Source organism: Microcaecilia unicolor, chromosome 2 (genome assembly GCF_901765095.1).
Source record: "Microcaecilia unicolor chromosome 2, aMicUni1.1, whole genome shotgun sequence".
NCBI lineage: Eukaryota > Metazoa > Chordata > Amphibia > Gymnophiona > Siphonopidae > Microcaecilia > Microcaecilia unicolor.
Window position 1 is genome coordinate 588,935,949 of NC_044032.1, and position 24,277 is coordinate 588,960,225.

The window sequence follows — 24,277 nt, forward strand, 5'->3', positions numbered from 1 at the left end:
TAAATAAGGAAAAAACTAAACATCTTCTGTTAGGGAATAGGCAGAGCTTAAATATAGACTCACAATTTAGTACTGATGATGACTTTTGTTGTGTTGCAGGGTTCAGGTATTTAGGTTGGGTCGGTAGGGCAGTCTGTTTAATTTTTTCACTTAAGAAAACTGATAATATTACTCCATATTTCATTAAACTACACTGGCTTCCAGTAGAAGCTAGAATGTTCTTTAAATTGGGGTGCTTATTATTTAAATGTTTGTTTGCTTATCAATCGGCTATTTTTTGGCCTGCTATGTTACTTTTAAGAAAGATTTAAAGACATGGTTGTTTCATAAATACTTGTTAGGGAAGGAACTAAGATGAAATGTATGTTGCTATTCCAGATCAGGATAAGTTTGTCTAATCATTGTTACATCCTAGATTTTGTCTTTTGTAATCTAGAGGCCCTTTTACAAAGGTGCGTTAGGCTCTATGCGCGTGCAGCTTGCGCCAAAATGAGACTACTGCCAGGCTACCATGCCCCCTTGGGGGTAATTTCAGATTTGCCGTGTGCCCATAACACCTGGATGATTTTATTTATTTCCTCCCTTACGCGGCGTTTCCAACAGTAATCGATAGTTGGCACACGCCAACCGGTCACCATGCGTGCAATGTATGAGCCCTTCTTTTAACTATGATAATACCACCACCATAATATAAACACTTAAAAAGAATCAGTCCCACTAAAAATAGCGCTTATTAGCCTCCCCGGAATCTGCACCACATGAATGCAAAGGAGAAAAATATACATCAGTGAACTTTTTATTTATAATTTTTTGAGGAAGAACAGGAGCCTTCAGTATAGGTTTAGATTTTAGGATTAGATTGATAAATAATAAAACATCCTCGACGCAAAGAAATTAAAACAGTCGTTTATTGGATAAACAAGGGGAAAACACCATTTCCTGTATCACTGTCTTTCTCCTCTCTCGGCTTGCCTTGGATTCTCCACTCATTTTTTTAAAATACCTTTTTGGCACTTGTGACTCCTAGATGACACACACATACAGATTTGATTCCACCAGAAAAGGCAGGCAGCAAAAGTACCTGTTGCACATAGACACTGAAAAACCCTCAAAAAGCCCTTAACTAGTTGGAAAATAACCACCTAAATTTACAATTTAAGAATAGGAGCGCAAAATATAATGGGATGGATAGTCAACCGGCGGCACTCAACATTTGCTGAGCTCCACCGGCATTATTTCCAGAAATACAATGCCGGATCATGTCTGGGCTAAGGCATTGAGGGGGTCTTTTACAAAGCGGCAGTAAGCTCGCTAAAAAGGAAGCACCGCCGGGCTACTGCAGCAGCCTGGCGGTAGTTCCCACCCCCCAGTGTATGCCATTTCTAGTGCTACAAAAATATTTTTATTTTTGTAGTTCCTTCTTCTGTGTCATTGCTATGTGCTATTTATTTTTAATTTTAATTTGGTTTGTGCATAGTAAGCTGCTTGGTTCATTGGGGCCTAAGTGTCATTGTTTATTTTTACTCAGTTTGTAAGAATAACACACCAACTGTTAAGGGGCCAAACAATTTATATGAGACTAAAATATAACAGATCATGCCAACCTTGTCTTGGTCTGTATGCAAGCTGCAGTGACCTAATCTAATCTAATAAAAGTCTTGTTGAGTTGCTAACAATCCTTATAAACAGGTCCTCATTGCCTAGTTAGTTAACTGTTTAACCACAGAATGTCAGTTTCAAAATGTCTGCTGCTCAGAGCTCAGGGATACTCGGTTGAAATTTGTTGGACGTAGGGAGTAATTGGCTTGTATACCTGGCAGTAATCAGACAGTGCTGTGGTTCACTTGCCAAACGGCCATTTCTTAAAAAAAAAGAAAGACCTACCCTTTGCCCGCTGCGGTAAAAGGGGGCCTCGGTGTGCATCAAAAGCATGTACCAATGCCAGCGCAGGCCCCCCTTTGCTGCAGCGTCATACAAGGATCTCTGAATTTTCGTGTATACGCAGGTGGTGAAAACATAGCTGGTTAAGTGTGATATTCGACACTTAAGTGGCTATGGTGAACCACATAAATATAGGACTGTTTTATGTGGTCCTATTTATGTGGTTATCCTAGCAGCTTAAGTGCTGAATATCAGCACTTAACTGGCTAAATGCCGACTCTGCCTTGGGAATGCCCACAAAATAGCCAGTTCTGGCCTGGGCGCTAATGGGGCATTTTTGGTGGCCATTTTGGACCATTTTAATCACTTTAAATATCTACCCCAATGTGTCCTCAACTGTGTGTGTGTGTGGGGTGGGGTGGGGGACAGCATATCCCATTATCGTGGGTAGTTGTAAATCCATAATATATCTGTACCACGCTTCATAGTAGTCATGCAGTCCATTTCAGCCTTCATCCTACTAAAGATGTACAGCATCCATTACATGCTACAGTCTACAACAGGGCTGGACCTGAGAAACTCTAACACTTCAGTTCACTGTGGTAAATTTGAAATTCTTTTTTTTTTTTTTTTTTTGCTGAGTTTATATTTGCCCTTGGCCAGCAAGGAGCTTTTCAGTCTGATGTTCTTTCATAGCAGCTCGTAAAATTCCAAAGTCAGACAAATTCCCCCATCTACATCCGCACTTGGCAGTCTGTTGGGCTTTGCTGTGGCATTGATTTCATTTTTGGAACAGGGGAAATCTCATCCCTGACTGCCTGTACCCAGATGCTGCCTATGCTGTGGTCTCCAGTCTGTCAGGTGGCCTGCTTTTCTTCTAGGAGCTGGAGTTGCTGTTAAATTTTCCTAAAACAGTTCTGTTAACATGTTCATAATTCCACTGCTGGGTTTCAGACAGAGGGTCACATCTGTTCATGAAAATCTTCTTTTCAGCTGGGTTGCAATCTATGCAGCTACTGCTCACAGGATGGAACAAAGTTTTGTCCTAAAGGAATGAAAACAAAAGAGGGAAAGTGAAGTTAAATGATAAATATATAAAGAAGTCTCAGAAAACAAAGAAAAAAAAAAGAACTGTGCATTTGTAAACTTCCTTCAAACAGTAAACAAAGGAAATTGACACATCTATGAAAATGAGAGCCTCACTGTGGCCTGTGGCCTGCTTTAAACTCTCCCTTCAAAGTTACAGGACTGACTATGGAAGAAAGGCAGCCTGAAAGAGAAACCCTACCTAATAACAGGGAGGCAAACACTCATTTTTCATGGTCTCTGTGTCCAGCTCCGATTGACTGCAATAGATCAGATTCCTGTCACAAGTTTTTTGTTGCCTGTTCTGTCTCAGTCTTTATGATACACAATTTGCACCACTGTGCATCAGGGAAAAACTGTGGAATAAAGTCAGGTTTACTAAGTGACTTGGGTAGACCACTGGTGGCTCTGGCAATTAACCACCACTCTACCACAAGTCCCACAACATATCCCATTATGGTCAATAATGGGGTTACAAGCTGCCTCAATCAACGAATGGAACAATATCCCCGTACTTATTACAGCAAGATGATGCCCCCCTCACCAACTGAAAAGACCAAACTATAAAAACCAAAACAAACCAGAGATCAACACTCTAACCAATACTAAAAAGATAAGCACAAACAACAATCGCAATGGCCACAACATCAAAAAAGATAGAATGCACAGACATTTACAGAATGTTAAGTACATCAACATCAACATTGAAACATATGTACCCATTCCTACAGGTTACATAAATGCGAGATCAGCGGTTAACAAGTTAACCATAATTAGAGACTGGATTGAACAGAAACGTGGCTGTAAATGCAAGATGACCCAGTACTGCTTGACTTATGCCCGCTGGGAAATAAAATAACACGTATCAACAGAACTAAAAAGAAAGGAGGCAGGGTCATCTTAATATACAAATCCTTCTTTACAGTAGAAATCATAGCTGAACATATCATTGGCGTAGATAAGGGTGGGCTCGGGTGGGCCCAGGCCCACCCAGTAGCAGCACACTTATGATGTGGCTGGCAGGGATCCCCAAGCTCCACCAGCTGAAAACTCCCGACAACTGTCCCTCCTGCATACCTTGTAAATAGCAGATCTTCACCTGCAGCAAAAAGTGACTGATACATACTGCTCACACCAGCCCCACAGCCTTCCCTCTGATGTATTCCTACCTATGTGGAAACAGGAAGTTGCATCAGAGGGAAGGCTATGGGGCCAACATGGAAGATGGTCCAACACCCAAGATGATTTCATGGACTTCATATCAAACATATGCACAAACTTCTCGAATGTCCTTCTACTAGGTGATATCAATCTACACCTAGACAAGCAACATGACACCAACACCAGGCTTCTAATAAACTTCCCGAACCAATGGAACTTCAAAACAGCACCAGCCACCTCATCTCATTTAAAAGGTCACCAATTAAACATACTAGCTTACAGACTCTTAGCCAATAACAACCATATAATAGAGAATCATAACTGGGTAGAGGTGCCATGGTCAGATCATAACAAACTCACCTTCACACTTCAATGGAAAGAGAATGGCAAAAACAGAGAACCGAGGACACCACACACTGCCCTAACCAGAGGAAAAGTGGACAACCATTGCTTTAGGTCAACAGCGATGAATGACCAAACAAGCATAATATCCACTAATATTCACTTCATGAGAAACTGGGACAAACAAAGTGGAAACACACTAAATGAAACAGCACCACTCAAAATGAAAATTAAGAGGAAACAACAACTGCACCCCTGGTTCAACAAGGAACTATTAGAGATGAAAAAGCTGCAGGAAAATGGTCCAAAAAACAAATCAGACATGAGCAAAACCACATGGAAGAAACTACTACTACTACTTATCTTTTCTATAGCGCTACAAGACGTACACAGGAAAGCCCTAAGCAAGTACAAACACACCATAAGAAGAGCCAAAGTGGAATACTATAGCACATTCATGTACCCAGAAGAGAGAAACACAAAAAAATATATGAACTAATTACAAACGTACTGAACACACAAGCTCTGCTAATATCAAACGAAAAACCACCAACAGCAGATGAGCTCGCTGTAATGCAGCATATGTAGGCTGCAAAGAAAACCTACTATGATCGTTGCAGACTCTCCAAAACACAGCAGTGAGATTGTAAGCTCTTTGAGCAGGGACTGTCTTTCTTCTATGTTTGTGCAGCGCTGCGTATGCCTTGTAGCGCTATAGAAATGCTAAATAGTAGTAGTAGTAGTAGTAGATTGATATTCAAAAAGTAAAAATATGATAGAGCAACCCACTGCTCAATGTTACATTGGCTCCCGATCAAGGCCAGACTATTTTTCAAAACCAGCACAATCATCTTCAAAATACTGTTTGGAATGTCACCAGACTACATGCTAGACATGATCAACTATCACCAAGAAATGCAAACCCAGGAACCACAGGTTACCTACTACTTCACAGGCCCAACTGCAAAAACGTACTATATAAGTCCACCTACATGGCAGGATTTAGCTACCTGAGATCAAAATGGTGGAACTCAATTCCCATAGTCATAAGGAACATCACAAAACTACCTCCAGTTCAGAAAAGACCTACCTCTTCAGAGAATTCTATGAGTAAAACATGCAGTAATCATTCTGGAACAATACACAACACAACCTCTAAAGAAATGAACTAAGACATATCTTCTCGAGAAACCCAGTGACTATTCCATACGCACTAATATTTATATTGCCAAGAACTGAAAAACACAGCATCACACAACCTTGTAAATGTAATGGAATCAATGTAATCTCTAACAACTGTTAAATGTAAGCCATATAGAACCAAAACTCATTTTTGGATAATTGTGTGATACAAGTATGTATAAATAAAATGAAAGAAATTTCTAGAACTTGGAGTAACACACTTGTGACCTAACCTTAATATCTAGGAGGAGTTGCGGACTAGTGTGTGAAGGAGTGGCCTAGGGTGTTGGGGAAAATTGTTTAAATCTCACTGACACTTCTTGTAACCTTAGTCAAAACATATTAGAGATAATTCTATAAGTGGACGCCTCCCTTTAAGTGCTTTGTTGCAGTGGAGTGAGAGCCTAGTCTGTAGCTGGTATCCAGTGAGTTGCCACCTGGACAATTCCCCCTGACCAATTACCCTCTGGACAATTGCTATCTAGGTCAGTTACCCCCTGGATAATTCCCCCCCCCCCCCTTGTCTGCCTTTTCAGTGCTCACTCGCTCCTTGTTCTGCTCTTTGAGTCTTTGGACTTCCTCCCTCCTCTCTCCCTTGTGATAAGGCTACATCCCCGATGTATAGAGTGAAGCAGCAGAACCATGAACTACATATCCCAGAATGCATTTCCAGTCCTAGCAGTGAGATCCCAGGGGATAGGCAAGCTGGCCATGTACCGTCTCTGACCACAAGAGGGAGGGTGAATGAAGGAGCCAGTTCCCGGGACCAGCAATCTGTATGTCATGCTGCCCACCTGTAATAGGGAGGGGTGGGCTGAGAAGCAGGAGGAGGATTGGATGGAAGAGGGAATTAATCAGCCTGAACAGGGGAAGAAAGCAGAACGGAATGGGAGCTTGAGGGCTGAGGAAGGCAGCCCCTGAAGGTTTGGAACCTACATGGTTTTGGGAATTTATTTTGATTTAAACCCTGCTTAAGTAGAGAAGCCTGGTTTTCTTTTGGGGGAAACCCTGAGTGGTGGGGGAATTACTACCCTGTTTTGAAACCTGATTATTGTGAGAACCTCTGAAGTTGGAAGGCTTGTTTATGAAGGAGGGCTGCCTGGTGGGAAGAGGGGTTCAGTTCAGGAGGAGAGGAGCAGTGCAGGCTGAAAATCCTTGGGCAAGACAGGTCCCTAAAGAACTGAAGCAGGCTGAAATACCTTGGGTGGAAGGAAGTCCCAAAAGTATTGAACCTCCTGAAAGTAAAGGCTGCTTGGTGATTAACACTGTCTTGAGGGGAAATCCTGCTTGTGGGACAAGTACTATTTGTTTGCTACTGACTGAGACCACAAAAGCAGGGATTTCCAAAGGACTAATGCATTCCCCTCCGGGAAGGGGGCAGAGTCTTTGTGTAATTGGTTGATGTACTAAGCAAGGCAGAACAGCCCTGCTGAGAAGCAAGTCTCTACTCTGGAATGAAGTTTTGTTTATGAATCTGGAAAATAAAGGAATGTTTTTGAAGTATTTCCTGGTGGCAGTTTTGTGAAGTTCTGGCTATTCAGGGGAGGCAGCTTCCTCCCCCATACTGGAGCAGCGGGCCCGTTTACACCCTGCATTTCCCGGCATTTCACTCTCTCTGTGTAAATATTCCTAACATATTGCTGTGAAGTAAATGGTATAGGTGTTCCCCACGGAACAACAAAAGCTGACTTTAAGTTATTCAAGAGTGCTTCAGTCAATTGTGTTGACAATATATTAATTTACTAGCTGCTTATTGCAGAAGTTTAATAAAAGTTGAGTTGTTGTTAAACTCTGGAGCGCAGCATGGTTCCTGGATTGAAGAGCTGAGTGGAACCCTGAATGGCAGTGTGTGTCCCCCAGATTGCTTTTCTGGATCTTTGACCCACCCCAGCTCAACTGTAAGTGGACTAAAAGGAGGTGTGGGGTAAGAGTGGCCCGCGTGAAAGTGAAGACTGTGAGGTTTGAAGTAAGAAAGACGGTGAACTTCTTTTGTGGCCTGAGGCCAGAGCTAGAACCAAGTGACACCCGGGTTACAATTATATTCCATGCAGTACTTTTCTTTATATAGACTAGGACTCTCTGCAGGGCCTGCACCTCTATGTGGGTTTAGGAAGCCCAGTGGGTGACACCCTTCTGATGCCAGTGAGATTTTATTTTTCAAGGGATTTTCCTCTGAGATCATAGTTATTCTAGTGGTGGTGGCCTTGTACATTGACCCTAGATTCTATATATGGTGCCCCGATGTGGGCACACTGCTGAGATGTGAGCACAACTCAATTGGCTAATGAGCTGTTAACCATCAATAATTGGATGCTGACAACCAATTAGTGACATTAATTGGCACTAATTAGGATTTGCACACGCATCTGGCTGCGTACTATTTTATAATGCTGTGCGCGTAAATCACGTAGCACGCAAACCAAAAGGGGGCATGATCATGGGAGTGGCACTGGTGGATCATGGGTGTTCCAAAAAGTTGGACACAGTGTTATAGAATAATTTATTTGGATTTTGCTCACAACTTTTTCAGTAGTAGCTTAAGGTGAGTTACATTTGGGTACTCTAGGTATTTCTCTGTCCCAGGAGGGCTCAAAGTCTAAGGGCCCTGTTTACTAAGCAGTGCTAAGGGCTTGCTAGCATTTTTAGCGCACGCTAAACACACCCATGTATTCCTATGGGTGTCTCTAGCATTGTGGCTTAGTAAACAGGGCCCTAAGGGGCCCTTTTACTAAGGCGCGCCGAAAAGTGCCCTATGCTGGTGTAGGCGTGTATTGTTTTACACGTGTAGGTAATTTTTTCAGTGTGCCTGAAAAAGGCTTTTTTTTGTGGCTAAAAATGGACATGTGGCAAAATTAAAACCAGTGCGTGTCCATTTTTGGCCTGAGACCTTACTGCCACCCATTGACTAAGCAGCAAGATCTCACGTGGCCAGTGCATGTAAACTGCCGATTACCACCAGGTAAGCGCCATGCAGTAGAAAGTAGAAAATATTTTCTACTGTGTCTTTTGGGCACGCGTACAAAATGGAATTACTGCCCGGGACTCACGATAGCTGGGTGGTAGTTCCAATTTGGCACGCATTGGATACATGTAGGGGCCTACACGCCTTAGTAAAAGTGCCCCTAAGTTTGTTTCTGAGGCAATGGAGGTTTTTTTGTTACATTTGTACCCCACGCTTTCCCACTCATGGCAGGCTCAATGCGGCAGGCAATGGCGGGTTAAGTGACTTGCCCAGAGTCACAAGGAGCTGCCTGTGCCGGGAATCAAACTCAGTTCCTCAGGACCAAAGTCCACCACCCTAACCACTAGGCCACTCCTCCACTTGCCCAAGATCACAAGGAGCAGCAGTGGGATTTGAAGCAGGTACCTTGGGATGTCACGACTGGCTCTCTAACCACTAGGCCACTTCAACTTGGGCATCGGGATCTACACTAGGTTTGAGTAGGTATATGTCTGGTACCCAGAGTTGGGTGCAGAAACCAGTGCTATTCTATTAAGGACATGTGCTCTTAGAATAACGTTTAGTGCCAAACTTTTCCAGTGCTCAATTTTGAGTGCCACTTATAGAATTTCTTCAAGATTGTACAGATCAACACGAAGTGGTATGAATTTGCACAAAGTTGCTTGAGGTGACTCCTACCTTTCTATATCTCCAGTGCTGGTTGCCTTTCATGCCATGGCAATCATAGAGTGTGACAGGACTGCTGTGAGAAATGGCATCAAAACAGAACTTCCTGGTGTGCAGAGGTTCCCCTGGACGTATATCCTCTCTCCAGCCAAAGGTAAAGAGCTAGGAAGCACAAACACACACACAGTTACTGAGACAGGGATTCTTCTCCTTACTGTCAGTATTATTAGGGGCATACCTAGCTCCATGTGTTGAGCTGCCAAGTTTGCAGGGACTTTGTGTCCTCATATCTTATAAGATTATGCAAAAACAGTGTACATTTGGAACTTCCCCCTCTGCTGGCTTAGACCCAACTGTTTAGGTGAACAGCTTGGACCTCCCTACAGCCTCCTGGTTCACCTAAACAGTAGGGTCTTAACCTGCAGAGGAGGAGGAAGTGATTTGTGTAGCTGTTCACAGGGCCGGTCTTAGCAAGTGCGGGGCCCTATGCAGACCATCCTCCTGTGTCCTTATGTGTCCTGTCTACCACCTGTAGCCCTGTTTCTATCCTTTCTCCAGTTTCAGTATCTGCCTTCAAAGTGTTCCAATCCAGCCCTTAAATTCAGCAATTTCCCCTCCATGCACATCCAGCATTTCTCCTCACTCCCCTCCTTCCATGTGCATCTACTTTCCTCCCCTCCCCTACATCCATGTCCAGCATTTCTTCTCTATCCCTTCCCCTCCATCCATGTGCATCTCCTTCCTTTGTCTTTCCTTCCTTCCATTCCTGCCCAACATTTCTCCTCTCTCCCCTTCCCTCCATGTCCAGCAATTCCCCTCTCTCCCTGAGCCCTGCCCTCCCATCCATGTCCCTCTCTCCCCTGCCCCCTCCATTCATCCCTATCCAGCAACTCCCCTCTCTCCCTGAGCCATGCCCTCCCATCCATCATGCTCCTCTGTCCCCTGCCCCCTCCATTCATCTCTATCCAGCAATTCCCCTCTCTCCCTGAGCCCTGCCCTCCCATCCATGTCCCTCTCTCCCCTGCCCCCTCCATTCATTCCTATCCAGCAAGTCCTCTCTCTCCCTGAGCCCTGCCCTCCCATCCATGTTCCTCTCTCCCCTGCCCCCCTCCATTCACCCATATCCAGCAATTCCCCTCTCTCCCTGAGCCCTGCCCTCCCATCCATCATGCTCCTCTCTCCCCTGCCCCCTCCATTCATCCTTATCCAGCAATTCCCCTCTCTCCCTGAGCCCTGCCCTCCCATCCATGCTCCTTTCTCCCCTGCCCCCCTCCATTCACCCATATCCAGCAATTCCCCTCTTTCCCTGAGTCCAGCCATCCCATCCATGTCCCTCTCTCCCCTGCCCCAACTGCCCACCCTCTTCTCCCCCCAAAAAAGATCCCTTTCCTTTTTTTTTCTTTTAAATTTACCTCCGAAGTCTGGCAGAGCAGTGTCAGTGAAAGCGCTCCCAGTGAAAGTGCTTCTCTTCGCTCAGTGACCCTCCTTCTTCTGACGTCATGACGTCAGAAGAAGGCGGGACACTGAGCAAAGAGAAGCGCTTTTACTGGGAGCGCTTTCACAGACGCTATCGCTGCGCTGCCGGACTGGAGGTAAATTTAAAAGAAAAAAAAGGAAAGGGATCTTGGGGGCGAGAAGAGGGTGGGCAGCAGTTGGGATGAGCGGCGAAACTGGGCCGGACTCGTGTGGGCGCCTATGCCTGGGAGGAGGCTGACTGAGGCGCGCCGCGTGTGGCCCCCCTAAGCGTGAGGCCCTATGCGGCTGCCTCGGTCGCCTCGGCCTAAGACCGGCCCTGGCTGTTCACTTTCTCTTCCTCCTGCTGCACGATTTCCAAGGAACAGGGGGAGAAAGAGAGAAGCTAATGTGCCAGGAGGAAGGAAAGAGGCTCAGAACAAAGTAAGAGTGCCATGGAAGGGTGGCAGAGCAAGTGAGTAAACCATAGAGAGGGGGTAGAGCGACTGAGTGTGTCAGGGGGAGGGGGTAGAGCAAGGTGACAATGAGTCATGGAAAGGGTGAGGGTGGGGAGGGGGACAGAACAATGTGACAGTGTATGCGGGAGCACTTAGTGCCTCCTAATGGGAACATTAATGCATGAACTGAATAAAAAATTACTACAAATGCCTCCATTAATTGCTGTGTTAGATTTGCAGCTAACATACTGTGTTAAACCGCATAAAACTTGATATTTCTAACACTCAAATTCTTTAATTGTGTCATCATCAAGGCGGATTGTCCCAAGGTACTTAGTATGAATTCAGTTGAAATTCCAATACTTAAAGAGATCAGAAATTTGGATGTTCATATTGATACAACTCTGTCTATGAAGAAACAAGTTCAGAACATGATTTTGAATGTCTTCTGTAAACTTAAGTTATAAGAACATAAGTGTTGCCATACTGGGACAGACCGAAGGCCCATCAAGCCCAGCATCCTGTTTCCAACAGTACCAATCCAGGTAACAAATACCTGGCAAGATCCCAAAACAGTACAGTATATGTGCTGCTTATTCTAGAAATACAACTAGATGATGGATGGAGCAAAACCAGCTGTATGTACAATTAAGTAATTAATGAGGGAGTGTCTCATACTGTCACTGAAGCACCATTGCAGTGTGCTTTATCAAAGCATATGCTTGTGTGACGTTTTTTAATCATAGACAACCTCCAACCTCCGATAGTGCACAACTTTGCTTGATAAGTGCCCTTTAAAATCTCTGCTGGTACCGGTTGCTGATGAAGTATGTGTAAAGTTGTCCCTTGACAAAGCGTTGGAATGCGAAACAGGCTCCTGTCGGGACTTGGCATATACCGGGACTAGAACTGAATGCTGATTAATGAGATTTGGAAAATGCAGGATGTTTAAACCACAGCATGATTCCAGTACTTCAAATATCAAGATAAGTTGGTTTTCCTGCATGTATTTTTAAGCTTTATGTATATCGATAGTGCTTAAAAAATAACAAAAAAACAAAACATTTGTTTTGGATTATCTCACTGGGACACTAAATATTTGAATGTATTAAGATTTTAAAGAGCACTTATCAAGCAAAGTTGTGCACTATCGGAGGTTGGAGGTTGTCTATGATTAAAAAACGTCACACAAGCATATGCTTTGATATAGCACACTGCAATGGTGCTTCAGTGACAGTATGAGACACTCCCTCATTAATTACTTAATTGTACATACAGCTGGTTTTGCTCCATCCATCATCTAGTTGTGTATGCTTCAAAAAATTAGGTTGGAGTGGTGCCATTTTTTCTAATTTTTGATTATATTCTAGAAATAAGCAGTGGATTTTCCCCAAGTCCATCTTAATAATGGCTTATGGACTTTTAGGAAAATATCCAAATCTTTTTTAAAACCGCTAAACTCTGGCAACAAATTCCAGAGTTTAATTACACGTTGAGTGAAGAAATATTTTCTCCAATTTGTTTTAAATTGAATACTTTGTAGCTTCATTGCATGCCCCCTAGTCCTAGTATTTTTGTAAAGAGTAAACAAGTGATTCACGTCTACCCATTCCACTCTACTCATTATTTTATAGACCTCTATCATATCTCCCCTCAGTCGTCTTTTCTCCAAGCTGAAGAGCCCTAGCCACTTTAGCCTTTCCTTATAGGGAAGTCATCTCATCCCCTTTATCATTTTTACTATACCTTTTCTAATTTCACTATGTCTTTTTTGAGATGCGGTGACCAGAATTGCACACAGTATTTGAAGTGCGGTCGCATTGTGGAGCGATACAAAGGCATTATAATGCCCATTTTCCATTCCTTTCCAAATAATACCTAACAATTCTATTTGCTTTCTTAGCCACTGCCGCACACTGAGCAGAGGGTTTCAGCGTATTGTCAACGATGACACCTAGATCCCTTTCCTGGTTGGTGACTTGTAATGTGGAACCATGCATCATGTAACTATATTTCGGGTTCCTCTTTCCCACATGCATCACTTTGCACTTGCTCATATTAAACATCATCTGCCATTTGGAGTCCCAGTCTTCCAGTCTCATAAGTTAGATCTTTTGTCACAGAGGAATGTTTTTGCAAGGTTGTTCAATCAGTCCTTTGATAGACTACTGTAATGGTCTGTTTTTGGGAATTGCGAGTAGTTCATTGAGAACTTTGCAGGTTGCTCAGAACTCTATTGCTAGAGTGATTATGGAGAGATCACGTTATGATATTATTATTCCCATTTTATTTATTATGACATTTCTAGCCCACATTTCCCCAAGAAAGTCTTTACACTGGCTTCCTGTAAAGTTTCACATTGAGTTAAAAGATTTTATTACTGGTTTTTAAAGTATTGAATGGTTGTATTTCTCCTACTTTGTTGCTCCCCTATCCATGGGGGCAGAGGGCATTGTTGTACATAGTGGGAAAGTTGTGTGGACGACAGTGTTTGCTGGGGCTTCCCCTCCCCCTGTTTATAGTTACAGTGTCCTGTGATTGGCTCCTTGCAAGCTTGTTCCTATTTTCAAAGCACTTAGCCTATTGGTTGTTGGCTCTGAGCTAGGGTCAACCCTTTTTCTTTGCCCCACAGGCTGGGTCTAGAGTTGCCAATTCCATGGTTCTCCCGAGGAATTGAGCGGGTTTTGCTTGACCGCCGCAGGTTTTTTTGAACGCCACGGGTTGCAGGATATTGGGCAGTTTTTGCTGCCATGGTCACGGGTTGGGTGGTTTTCCTGCGGGGCTTCTATTGGTCCAATTGGATTAATAGAAGCCCCACAGAGGTGGGCTGCTTGGTTCTTTTAAATGCCTACAATGCGCTGCGCGCGCCTTTTTTCTCTTTCTTGTGTCTCATGGCTGCCAAGCAAAAGTGGGAGTAGAGATGACCCAGACAGATTGAAGGACTGGAGGAGGAGAAGGGCAGCCTGGGCTGGGCAGGAGACTGATGCCGGACGCTCTGGTGGCAGGTCCCCTCCTGATCTGCTCTCCACTCCGACTCAGAGAGCAGATCATCAGGAGAGGGGGACCCACGGCTGCCACAGAGAGGAGGATGGAGGCAGAAAGCGCCTTGAGTCCGGGAGCCGAAATGGAGGAGGGGGAGGGAGCTGGAATGGATACTGCATCTAGGTTGTCTTGCTTAATTGTTGGTAGCATTTTTATATCTCACTTACGTTTTCAAGCATGTCAACTTGTGCAGCATATGGATGTATACGGAGAAAAGTATACATCCATATGCTGCACTTTTCAAAGGTAGAATAGTAATTTGTTATAAATTGTAATCAGTGTGTCATTTGGAGGGCCTAGTTACAGGAACACCCTAGCAGCAGTGTTGTGTTTTATCGTGAAGGGATTTTTTTTTCCTGATAAAGGGCCACTAAAATAGACATCATGTTCTGAGAATCAGAGTTTCTATCTATTTACTTATTTACTATTATTATTTTTACATTTGTACCCCGCGCTTTCCCACCCCCACACATGGCAGGCTCAATGCGGCTTACATAGTAACAATATAAAGAATTACAAAGTCGTAAGAAGAATATACAATTTGTAGTAAAAGTACTATGATTATATCCCACATTAAACATGGTTTAGGTTGAAACCTGGGAGAGTGTAAAATCTTTTTTTCCTATGCCTAGATCAAGAGAGAGAAATGGTTTGTGGTGGGAGCTTGCGTCTTTTGTTTTTTTGGATGTATGGGTTATGATAATAATAATAATAATAATAATGATGATGCTGCTAATTATGCTGATTATGATTATGCTGCTGATTACCTTATTAATATCCATATTGACCGTATTAATATTTATATTACTATTGGGCTACTTTGGGACTGGAAAGTTTTTCACCATCTGGCAACTCGGGCTGGGTCTGAGAGGCTCAGTTTGTGCCTTGCATTCCATGTCCTAGCAGCTTTTCTAAGAGCTGACCTTTCTTAGTTCCATTGTGGTTCCATCAAGGTTTTTTTTACCTTCTCTATCTCTTCTTCTCTTTCTCCTCTCTCTCTCTCTCCCCTTTAGGTTCTTTCCTTAGAGCAAGTCCCTTCCCAAGTCTCTTAGAAGATTCTCCTTTAGGTTGCTGTAAAAGGCATATTTCACTTTGTTTCTCCCTGTTTGAATTTACATGTTTTATTATTTATTTATTTATTAGGATTTATTTACCACCTTTTTGAAAGAATTCACTCAAGGCAGTGCACAGTAAGAATAAATCAAACATAAGCAATAGACAATTACAGCAGTAAAAATATTCAAATAACAATACAAAGTACGGCATAGTACACTACTTATAATGTCAACACAGTACGTAATAGAACATTTTAATAGACGGTGTAGGGTATAAGCAAAGAAGGACCATATAGATAGGTAAGAGAGTTAGAAAATAATGCAGGCATTTTCTCTGTCCTTAGAAGGTTCACAATCTAAGGTGTTTTTTGTACCTAGGGCAATACAGGGTTAAGTGACTTGCCCAGGGTCACAAGGAGCTGTAGTGGGAATCAAATCCAGTTCCCCAGTATCTCAGCTCACTGCACTAACCATTAGGATACTCCTCCACTCTTCTTGGAATAACAACTCAAGGTCTTTTGAGTTGGCAGGGGTTGTCTTAAGATTGAAGTCCTCATGTATTGCCACAGAGTTTCTACTGGAGTCAAGTCTGGGCTTTGACTGAGCTTTCTAGGACTTGCTAAGCAACTCCATTGTTCCTTTTGATTTGGCCTTAGAATCACTGTACTGCTGAAAGGTGACTTCTCCCAGTTCCAGGTCTATGACAGATTGGAACAGATTTTCCTCCAGGATTCACCCTTATTTGGAACCATCCGTCTTTCCCTGGACCTTCACAAGCTTCTCTGTCCCTGCTCCCACAACATGCTGCTGCCACCTCCAGCACTATGTTCTATAATAGGGATAATGTTAGCAGGGTGATATGGAATAATACAAACAGAGCACATCTATCATTTACCACTGAAATTAAAGCTTCATTTTGATCTTACACCTCAATACCTTCTCCCACATGCATGCAGTGACTCCTAAGTGTTTCTTTGCAAATGCTGCATAGCACATCGTATAGCTTCCTTCAGTAGTGACCTCCTTCTTGTCACCTTCCCATATGGGCCATATTTGTGGAGTAATCTGGAAATTGCTAAATAGTCATGATTTTCTCCAGTCAAAGCCAGAGACCTCTATAATTATTTTAAAGCAGTGGTTCAGGCACAGTTCTTACAGGCAGCTGAATTGTAGATCGGATTCTCCTTGTGTATTGGGAGAATTGCAGAAAAGATTTGCCTAAGAATTGAGAGTCTAGTGGTAAAGTTTTCTACTAGGGGGAGGAGGAGGAGGTTTAACTGATTGTGAGGTTATACTGGTCAGTAACACTGGACAGTGTTTGGTCTGGACAGTAGCACTGGACAATGACTTGGACAATAACACCTACACTTAGTTCCACTCTTAAGATGTTATCAACCGTGATGAGCTGTCATCTCAAAAGCAGCTGCTTGAAGTTCCATCTTTCAGGCAGGTTCATTCAGAAGAGTGCAGATCCTCTACATTTTATGTTAAAGGCCCTAAATTGTTGAATAGCTTGCATATTGAACTTCAATCTTTGCAGAACATTGACCAGTTTAAGAGAGAATTAAAAACCCATATGTTTGTTCAGAGATATGGGTCATTAGATTAATGAGAGTATGTAATGTTTCTGCATTGTACACTCTCATTTAGAGTTGTAGCAATGGATGGTTTTGTATTAATGTTATGTATTGTTGGTTGCATTGGTTTACTTTATTTTTATTTATTTAGATTTTGCTCACACCTTTTCCAGTAGTAGCTCAAGGGGAGTTACATTCAGGTACTCTGGATATTTCTCTGTCCCAGGAGGGCTCACAATCTAAGTTTGTACCTGAGGTAATGGAGGGTTAAGTGACTTGCCCAAGATCACAAGGAGCAGCAGTGGGATTTGAACTGGCTACTTCTGGATTGCAAGACTGCTGCTCTAAGCACTAGGCCACTCCTCCACTCCAATTTGTATGTAATTTTGTTCCCTTCTTAGAATGACTCAGATACAGCGGGTTAGAAATAAAATGTTGTTATTATTAACTGCAAATCTTAACGCACTTTAGCAAAGGGGCCCCTATGTTGATATGGTCCTGAAAGAAGGCGCATTCTGGACAAATGAGGGTCTTGAAAAGATCTTGACATATGGAAGGGGAAAAATATTAAAAACATAACTGTGCAGGCAAAATCTTGGGCAAACAAAATGCTAAGGAATATTTTTGCAAAAGGTCCTTTATGTTTACTGTAAAATGAGAATATCTTGAACCTAGCTCCATTTGTAGAGTGCTGAGTGGAAGATAAATCACAGGCTGATATGGATTGCTGCCAGTGTAAATGATTCCCAGTGGAATAGCTAATAGCCTAAAATTCAATGTTGTGACACTGGAATCAATTTCCTGTGATCTGAATTTATTTCTCTTCCCACCCCCAGGATTGTGTTGCATTTCTTTTTCTCTCTATCAGAGTAATCTATATACAGAAGTTAAGCCTTTGTAAATTTGTGATCCAGTCTTTGGGGACCAAAGAAAACAGCTGCTAGTGCTGTGGAAATGAAGTCCAAAAATATTCAGGAAAACAGTGACACGCACCATATCTTCAAAGGAAAACAGGACTTCCTAGAAAGCAAAATGTCTTTCTTAAAAAGAACTTAGGTTTCTGTTTGCTTTTATTTCAGTGAGTAATAGATTGAGGATAAATCCCATCACACATCACAAACGCTTTCTTTGAGTACTGGAAATATCCCACAGTCAAATAAACTAATGATCCCACTCCTTGGATTTTGTGTATCTTCAGTTTGTTTCTGGTCGAATGCTGTCATCTGCAGGCAGCATGGAGAATTACAATTCTCAGATTTCCAGCATATGTTATAGTAAAGTGATTGCCATGTTATTTCCCATGATAAATGAGAGAAATGCCAGCAAACAAATAGTAGGTAATTTTTTTTAACTAGAAAAACTTCCTACATTTGTGAGTAGCTTTCAGTGCACACAAAAGCTGGCCACAAACTCAATTAGTCTAATAAGCAAATTATACTTTTAGCTTTATTTTTGAAGCTTGTAAGAAACAGAATGCAGAGGGAATAGCCTATGATTAGCAAAGCAGGTTAAAATCCAGGGAAGTCAAAACTCAAAGCTTGCTTCTCCCAGTGATACCACTTGGCATCCTAGCAAGTCATTTCACCCTCCATTGCCATAGGTTGTACCCCTTCTTGGGCAGTGACCGACCAACTATACCTGAAAATATAACTCAGCCTGAGCTTAGATTTGAAAAGATGAGCCCTAAAATCTGAACTGCAGGTGTCCCAAGAAGATCAGTGGTTAGATGCTTCTTTTTATTCCTTTTGATTAATAAAATACAGTGGCACAATGCAGCTGTAAAAACTCTCCTTCTCATGAATTACTTGGTACTATTAATTTTTGGTGTGCTCATTCTTGTGAGATTAAGAACTTCAAAAGGAACAACTGTGACCATAGCTTATTCTGAAAGAAATGTTTCTATTTGACAGTGCTGGATTGATATCATAGAGTAGGGGTTCCCATTCCTTCTTAGGGACACACCCAGCTTGTCAGGTTTTCAGGAAGTGCATACAATGGAGGAAGTGCATTCAAATATATCTCATGCATAGTCATTGTGGGCATCCTGAAATCTTGACTGGCTGTGTGTATCCTGAGAACTGGGTTTAGAACTCCTAACAGAATAATAACCTGCCCTCACCATATATCTCTGTCATATCCCTTCTTATAATTCTGATTATAAACTTTTTTGGGCAGGGAACTTTGTCTCTGATATATGACTCGTATTGATAATTTATTGCATCCCTTTAATAATGTATCTATGTAGAAATATGGGGTTAACAACAAATCATAGATGATCGCTTCTTACAGCATTACCAAACTACATCTATGACTAACTTCTGGAGAGTTATCCTGCTTCATCAGATCAGTGATAAGAAAGGATGTCTCCAGCAAGCTGGTCACAGATGTATTAAGTTAGTCCAGTGGTAGAGGATCCCCAGCGAGTCAGGTTTTCAGCATTCCTCCATGAATATGCATGAGATAGATATGCCTCCTTAATACAAAACTATGAAAAACAGCCCATTGTCTATTGGGATAGTAATCAATTATGAGCACTGTTCCACAAGTGCATTATCATGTCAACGTTTACTATACTGTGTAGCTTATTTTTCTGTAATAAAGTCTGTATGTGAAGCATGCATGGAGGAGTAGCCTAACAGTTAGTGCAATGAGCTGAAAACCTGGGAAACTGGGTTCAATTTCCCATTGCAGCTCCTTGTGACTCTGGGCAAGTCACTTAGCCCTCCAACAAACTTTGGCTCCAATGCTCAAAGGTCCAGTGCTAAAGCCAACAGTGCAAGAACAGCACAGAAACCTAGCTCAGCAGTGCTCAAAGGAGATGCTATTCAAATTAAATGCATGCTGTGAAAGTAAAAGCAAGGGGGAAGAACATACATATGCACAAGTGTTTCAGGTAAGCATAACTCTTGTGTGCATGCCCAGGCAGGACAGGAAGTATAGGCGCACATTAGCATTGTTCTTTTGCACCTTTAAATATAAACATTTCAAATATTGTTTTCACTTGAAAAGCTCATATTTAAGCACAGAAGAACAGAGCCGATGTGTGCGTACGCTTTCTGTTTTGCTCAAACTCGCACATACTTGTTTCCCCACTATCAGCATTTAGAGGCTGCACAGGCTTCCATCTGTTTGTAAAAGAAGACAAAACTGGCAGTCTAAAGTGAAAAATTCTGAACAAATCCTCTCTTCAAAACCTTCAATACCACTCCCGAAGTGGCGGTAAGTTTCCAGTGTTAAGAGCATTAGGAGGGAATACGAAATGACCTCATTAACATCCATTTACTACATTTAAATACAATTTTGCGGCCATCTTTGGCACACGTGGAGGGGCATAATCGAACGCGAACGCCTATCTCCATGGGCGTCTATGTCCGAAAACGGGTATGTGAAGAGGCGGGACAGACCGTATTTAAAAAAAAAAATGGACGTTTTTCAGCTGGGCGTTTGTTTTTTTTAGCGATAATGGAAACTAAAAACGCCCAGCTCAAAAACGTCCTAATCCGAGCCATTTGGTCATGGGAGGGGCCACGATTTGTAGTACACTCGCCCCCCTGACATGCCAGGACACCAACTGGGCACTCTAGAGGTCAGTGCGGTGGACTTCAGACAATGCTCCCCCATGCATAGCTCCCTTACCACGGGTGCTGAGCTCCCAACCCCCCTCCCCCAAAACCCACTACCCACAAATGTACAACACTACCATAGCTTTTAGGGGTGAAGGGGGCACCTACATGTGGGTACAGTGGGTTTTGCAGGCCTCCCATTTACCAGCACAAGTGTTAAAGTTAGGGAGGGGATGGGCCTGGGTCCGCATGGCACTGCGGTACCCACTAAAAGTGCTCCAGGGACCTGCATACGCGCAGGCCTCTAGGACTTGTTGCTGCTATATAACATTGGCACACCAGTTGACACCTGAAGACTAATCTCTCCGAAAACGTCCTTTATTGGAATAAGCACGCTTATTCACAGTTAACTGCAGATCAGAGGTTGTGCCCCACTGGCAACGAGTCTCCCTGGTACTGAGATGAGCAGTAGGTCAGAGCTGGCAGAATGCTGTACAATGCCCTCTTTCAGCCACATTCAAGGGAAGAACTAAGTTCTGTAACGTGGCTAACACGTGAAAGGGATCTAAAACTGGCTTACAAAAATGGCCACTACCTCATGGGCTACCGGAAACAAAACAGGGCACACTCTGACCCAGTAAGCAGGGGGAAAAGCACCATGGGAGTAGAGCCTACCAACTACCAACATCGTGAGCATTTGCCACAAACTAGTGGAATCATGGAGCCCAATACCCCACACCCACCACAATGCATTGCTGATGTGACTCTGCAGTGCGCATAACAGAAAAGGTGTCACACTCACCCGAGAGCCACATCAGAACCAGGGAAAGGCTGTCACAGGATAGAACACATTCTGCAGTCATTGAGGTGGATACGGCATTTGAGGCAGGCATAGAGGCTGGAAAAAAAGTTTTTCAAGTGGGTTTTATTTGGTGGGAGGGGGTTAGTGACCACTGGGGGAGTCCGGGGAGGTGATCCCCGATTCCCTCCAGTGGTCATCTGGTCAGCTGGGCACTTTTTTGGGACTTGTTTGTGAAAAAAAAGGGTCCAAAAAAAGTGACCCAAAATTGCGGTAAAAACGCCTTTTTTTTTCGATTATCAGCTAAAGACGCCCATCTCTCTTCAGCCGATAACCACGCCCCAGTTCCGCCTTCACCATGCCTCCAACATGCCCCCATCAACTTTACCCGTTTCCGTGACGGATTGCAGTTGGAAACGCCCAAAATCGGCTTTCGATTATACCGATTTGGGCGCCCACGGGAGAAAGACACCCATCTCCCGATTTGGGTCGCAATATAGGCGTTTTTCTCTTTCAATTATAAGCTGGATATTGTTTCTTACACTAGAGCATTTTGAACATTCTACACACATTAATATGTGTGACCTGAACATGTATACTTTGGAGGAAAGGAGAAACGGGTGACATGATACAGACGTTCAAATATTTGAAAAGTATTAATCCGCAAATGAACCTTTTTCGGAGACGGGAAGGTGGTAGAACTAGAGGACATGAATTGAGGTTGAAGGGGGGCAGACTCAGGACTAATGTCAGGAAGTATTTTTTCACGGAGAGGGTGGTGGATATGTGGAATGCCCTCCCGCGGGATGTGGTGGAGATGAAAGCGGTAATGGAATTCAAACATGCATGGGATAAACACAAAAGAATCCTGTTTAGAAGGAATGGTTCCATGGAATCTTAGCGGATATTGGGTGGCGATGCTAGTAATTGGGAAACATAATGGGAGCTGGGCAGACTTCTACGGTCTACGCACTGATCGTGACTGAATAGATAGGGATTGGCTGGAGTGTAAATTTTAAGGGTCTTCGATGTTAGCTTCAGAACTTAGTACAAGAACAGTACTAGGCAGACTTCTACGGTCTATGCCCTGAGAATGACAAGGACAAATCAAACTCGGGAATACATATAAAGTATCACATACCATGTAAAATGAATTTATCTTGTTGGGCAGACTGGATGGACCATACAGGTCTTTATCTGCTGTCATTTACTATGTTACTATCCAGCTCATTTTCGAAGGAGATCTTCCGACACAAATCGGGAGATGGCCGGCAATCTCCTGAACCTGGCCAAATCGATATAATCGAAACCCGATTTTGGCTGGCACCAATTGCTTTCCATAGCGGAGCCGGCCAAACTTCAAGGGGGTGTGTTGGTAGGGTAGCAAAGGCGGGATGGGGGTGGGATGGGGGCGTGGTCAGGAGATGGCCGGCTTCGTCCGATAATGGAAAAAAGAAAGCCGGCCCTGAGGAGCATTTCGCCGGCTTTACTTGGTCCCTTTTTTTTCAGGACTAAGCTTCAAAAAGGTGCCCCAACTGACCAAATGACCACCGGAGGGAATCGAGGATCACCTCCCCTTCCTTCCCCAGTGGTCACCAACCCCCTCCCACCCAAAAATAAATAAAAAAAAACCCTTTTTGCCAGCCTCTATGCCAGCCTGAAATGTCATACCCAGCTCCTTGACAGCAGTATGCAGGTCCATGGAGCAGTTTTTTGTGGGTGCAGTGCACTTCAGGCAGGTGGACCCAGGCCCATCCCCTCCCCACCTGTTACACTTGTGGTGGTAAATGGGAGCCCTCCAACCCCCCCCCAAAACCCACTGTACCCACATGTAGGTGCCCCCCTTCACCCATAAGGGCTATAGTAATGGTGTAGAGTTGTGGGGAGTGGGTTTTGGGAGGGATTTGGGGGGCTCAGCACACAAGGTAAGGGAAGTATGCTCCTGGAAGCAATTTTTGAAGTCCAATGCAGTGCCCCCTAGGGTGCCCGGTTGGTGTCCTGGCATGTCAGGGGGACCAGTGCACTACAAATGCTGGCTCCTCCCATGACCCAATGCCTTGGATTTGGCCGGGTTTGAGATGGCCGGCCTCGGTTTCCATTATGGGTGAAAACCGAGGCCGGTCATCTCAAACCCGGCCATCTCTGACATTTGGCCGGCCCCAACCGTAATATCGAAACGAAAGATGACTGGCCATCTTTTTCAATAATATGGTTCGGGACCGCTGTTTGCAGCACCGGCCATATAGATGGCCACCCATGTAGATGGCCGGCGCCGTTCGATTGTGCCCCTCCACGTGTGCTGTGTGCTAACTGGCCTTAACACCAGTGGTAGGTATTGAGAATCAGCCCCTTAGATTGTGAGCCCACTAGGGATAGAGAAAGTACCTGCATATAATAAATGTAAACTGCTTTGGTTGTACCACAGAAAGGTGGTATATCAAATCCATGACCTTTTACTATCCTGGCCTGTTTTCATGTTGTTAGGATCACCCATTAGTGCACGTGAGAAACGTGGGTTTATGCACACTTGAGTGGTTACTCAATCTTTGGTGCATTGGCCTCATAATTATTTATCTATTGGGATTTATTAAAATGTCTTTGAGGAGATTCACCCAACTGACTGAGTTCTTGGGGTTTTCCATTTCATGTTTTTGTGTGCAAATTTGTTTCTAATTTGCAGTCTTTTGTTCTTTATCAGGTGAGGGCCTGTTTTCCATGTTCTGCATAGGGATCCATAGCAGGCCATCTTCTTTTCCTAGCTGGGGGTGTACTGGTGCTCTAGAATATTTGTAGCACTGACTTTTCGTAGGTAGAGTTGGTGCAGTCTAAGTTCTTGGACTTGGTCCTGGTATAAGCTTCTACGTGCTGATTTGTAGGGTTTTGCATTAATTCATACATTGGCAGTGGAGAGAGGAGTGTGTACTGGTGGTGGTGGTGGTGGGGGGGGGGGGGGGGGTGAGCAGGAAGGAAGAGGTCAGGAAGGGAAAGAAAGAAAGAGGGAGAGAGTGCCCCTAGGAGAGAGGTGAGGAGAGAAGAGGTTCTTGTAGAGGT

General features: G+C 43.6%; 1 protein-coding gene across 1 annotated transcript in view; it reads right to left on the reverse strand.

Annotated features, from left to right (window-relative positions):
• Positions 1-2,566: 2,566 nt before the first annotated feature.
• GALNTL6 (polypeptide N-acetylgalactosaminyltransferase like 6) overlaps positions 2,567-24,277 on the reverse strand; it is a 1,035,585-nt gene continuing 1,013,874 nt past the window's right edge. Inside the window, exons 11-12 of the mRNA XM_030192221.1 lie at positions 9,293-9,442; positions 2,567-2,926 (exon numbers count right to left, since the gene is read on the reverse strand). Coding sequence (XP_030048081.1) covers positions 2,759-2,926; positions 9,293-9,442 — 318 coding nt within the window. The 3' untranslated portion in view covers positions 2,567-2,758. The remainder of the gene's footprint in view (positions 2,927-9,292; positions 9,443-24,277) is intronic.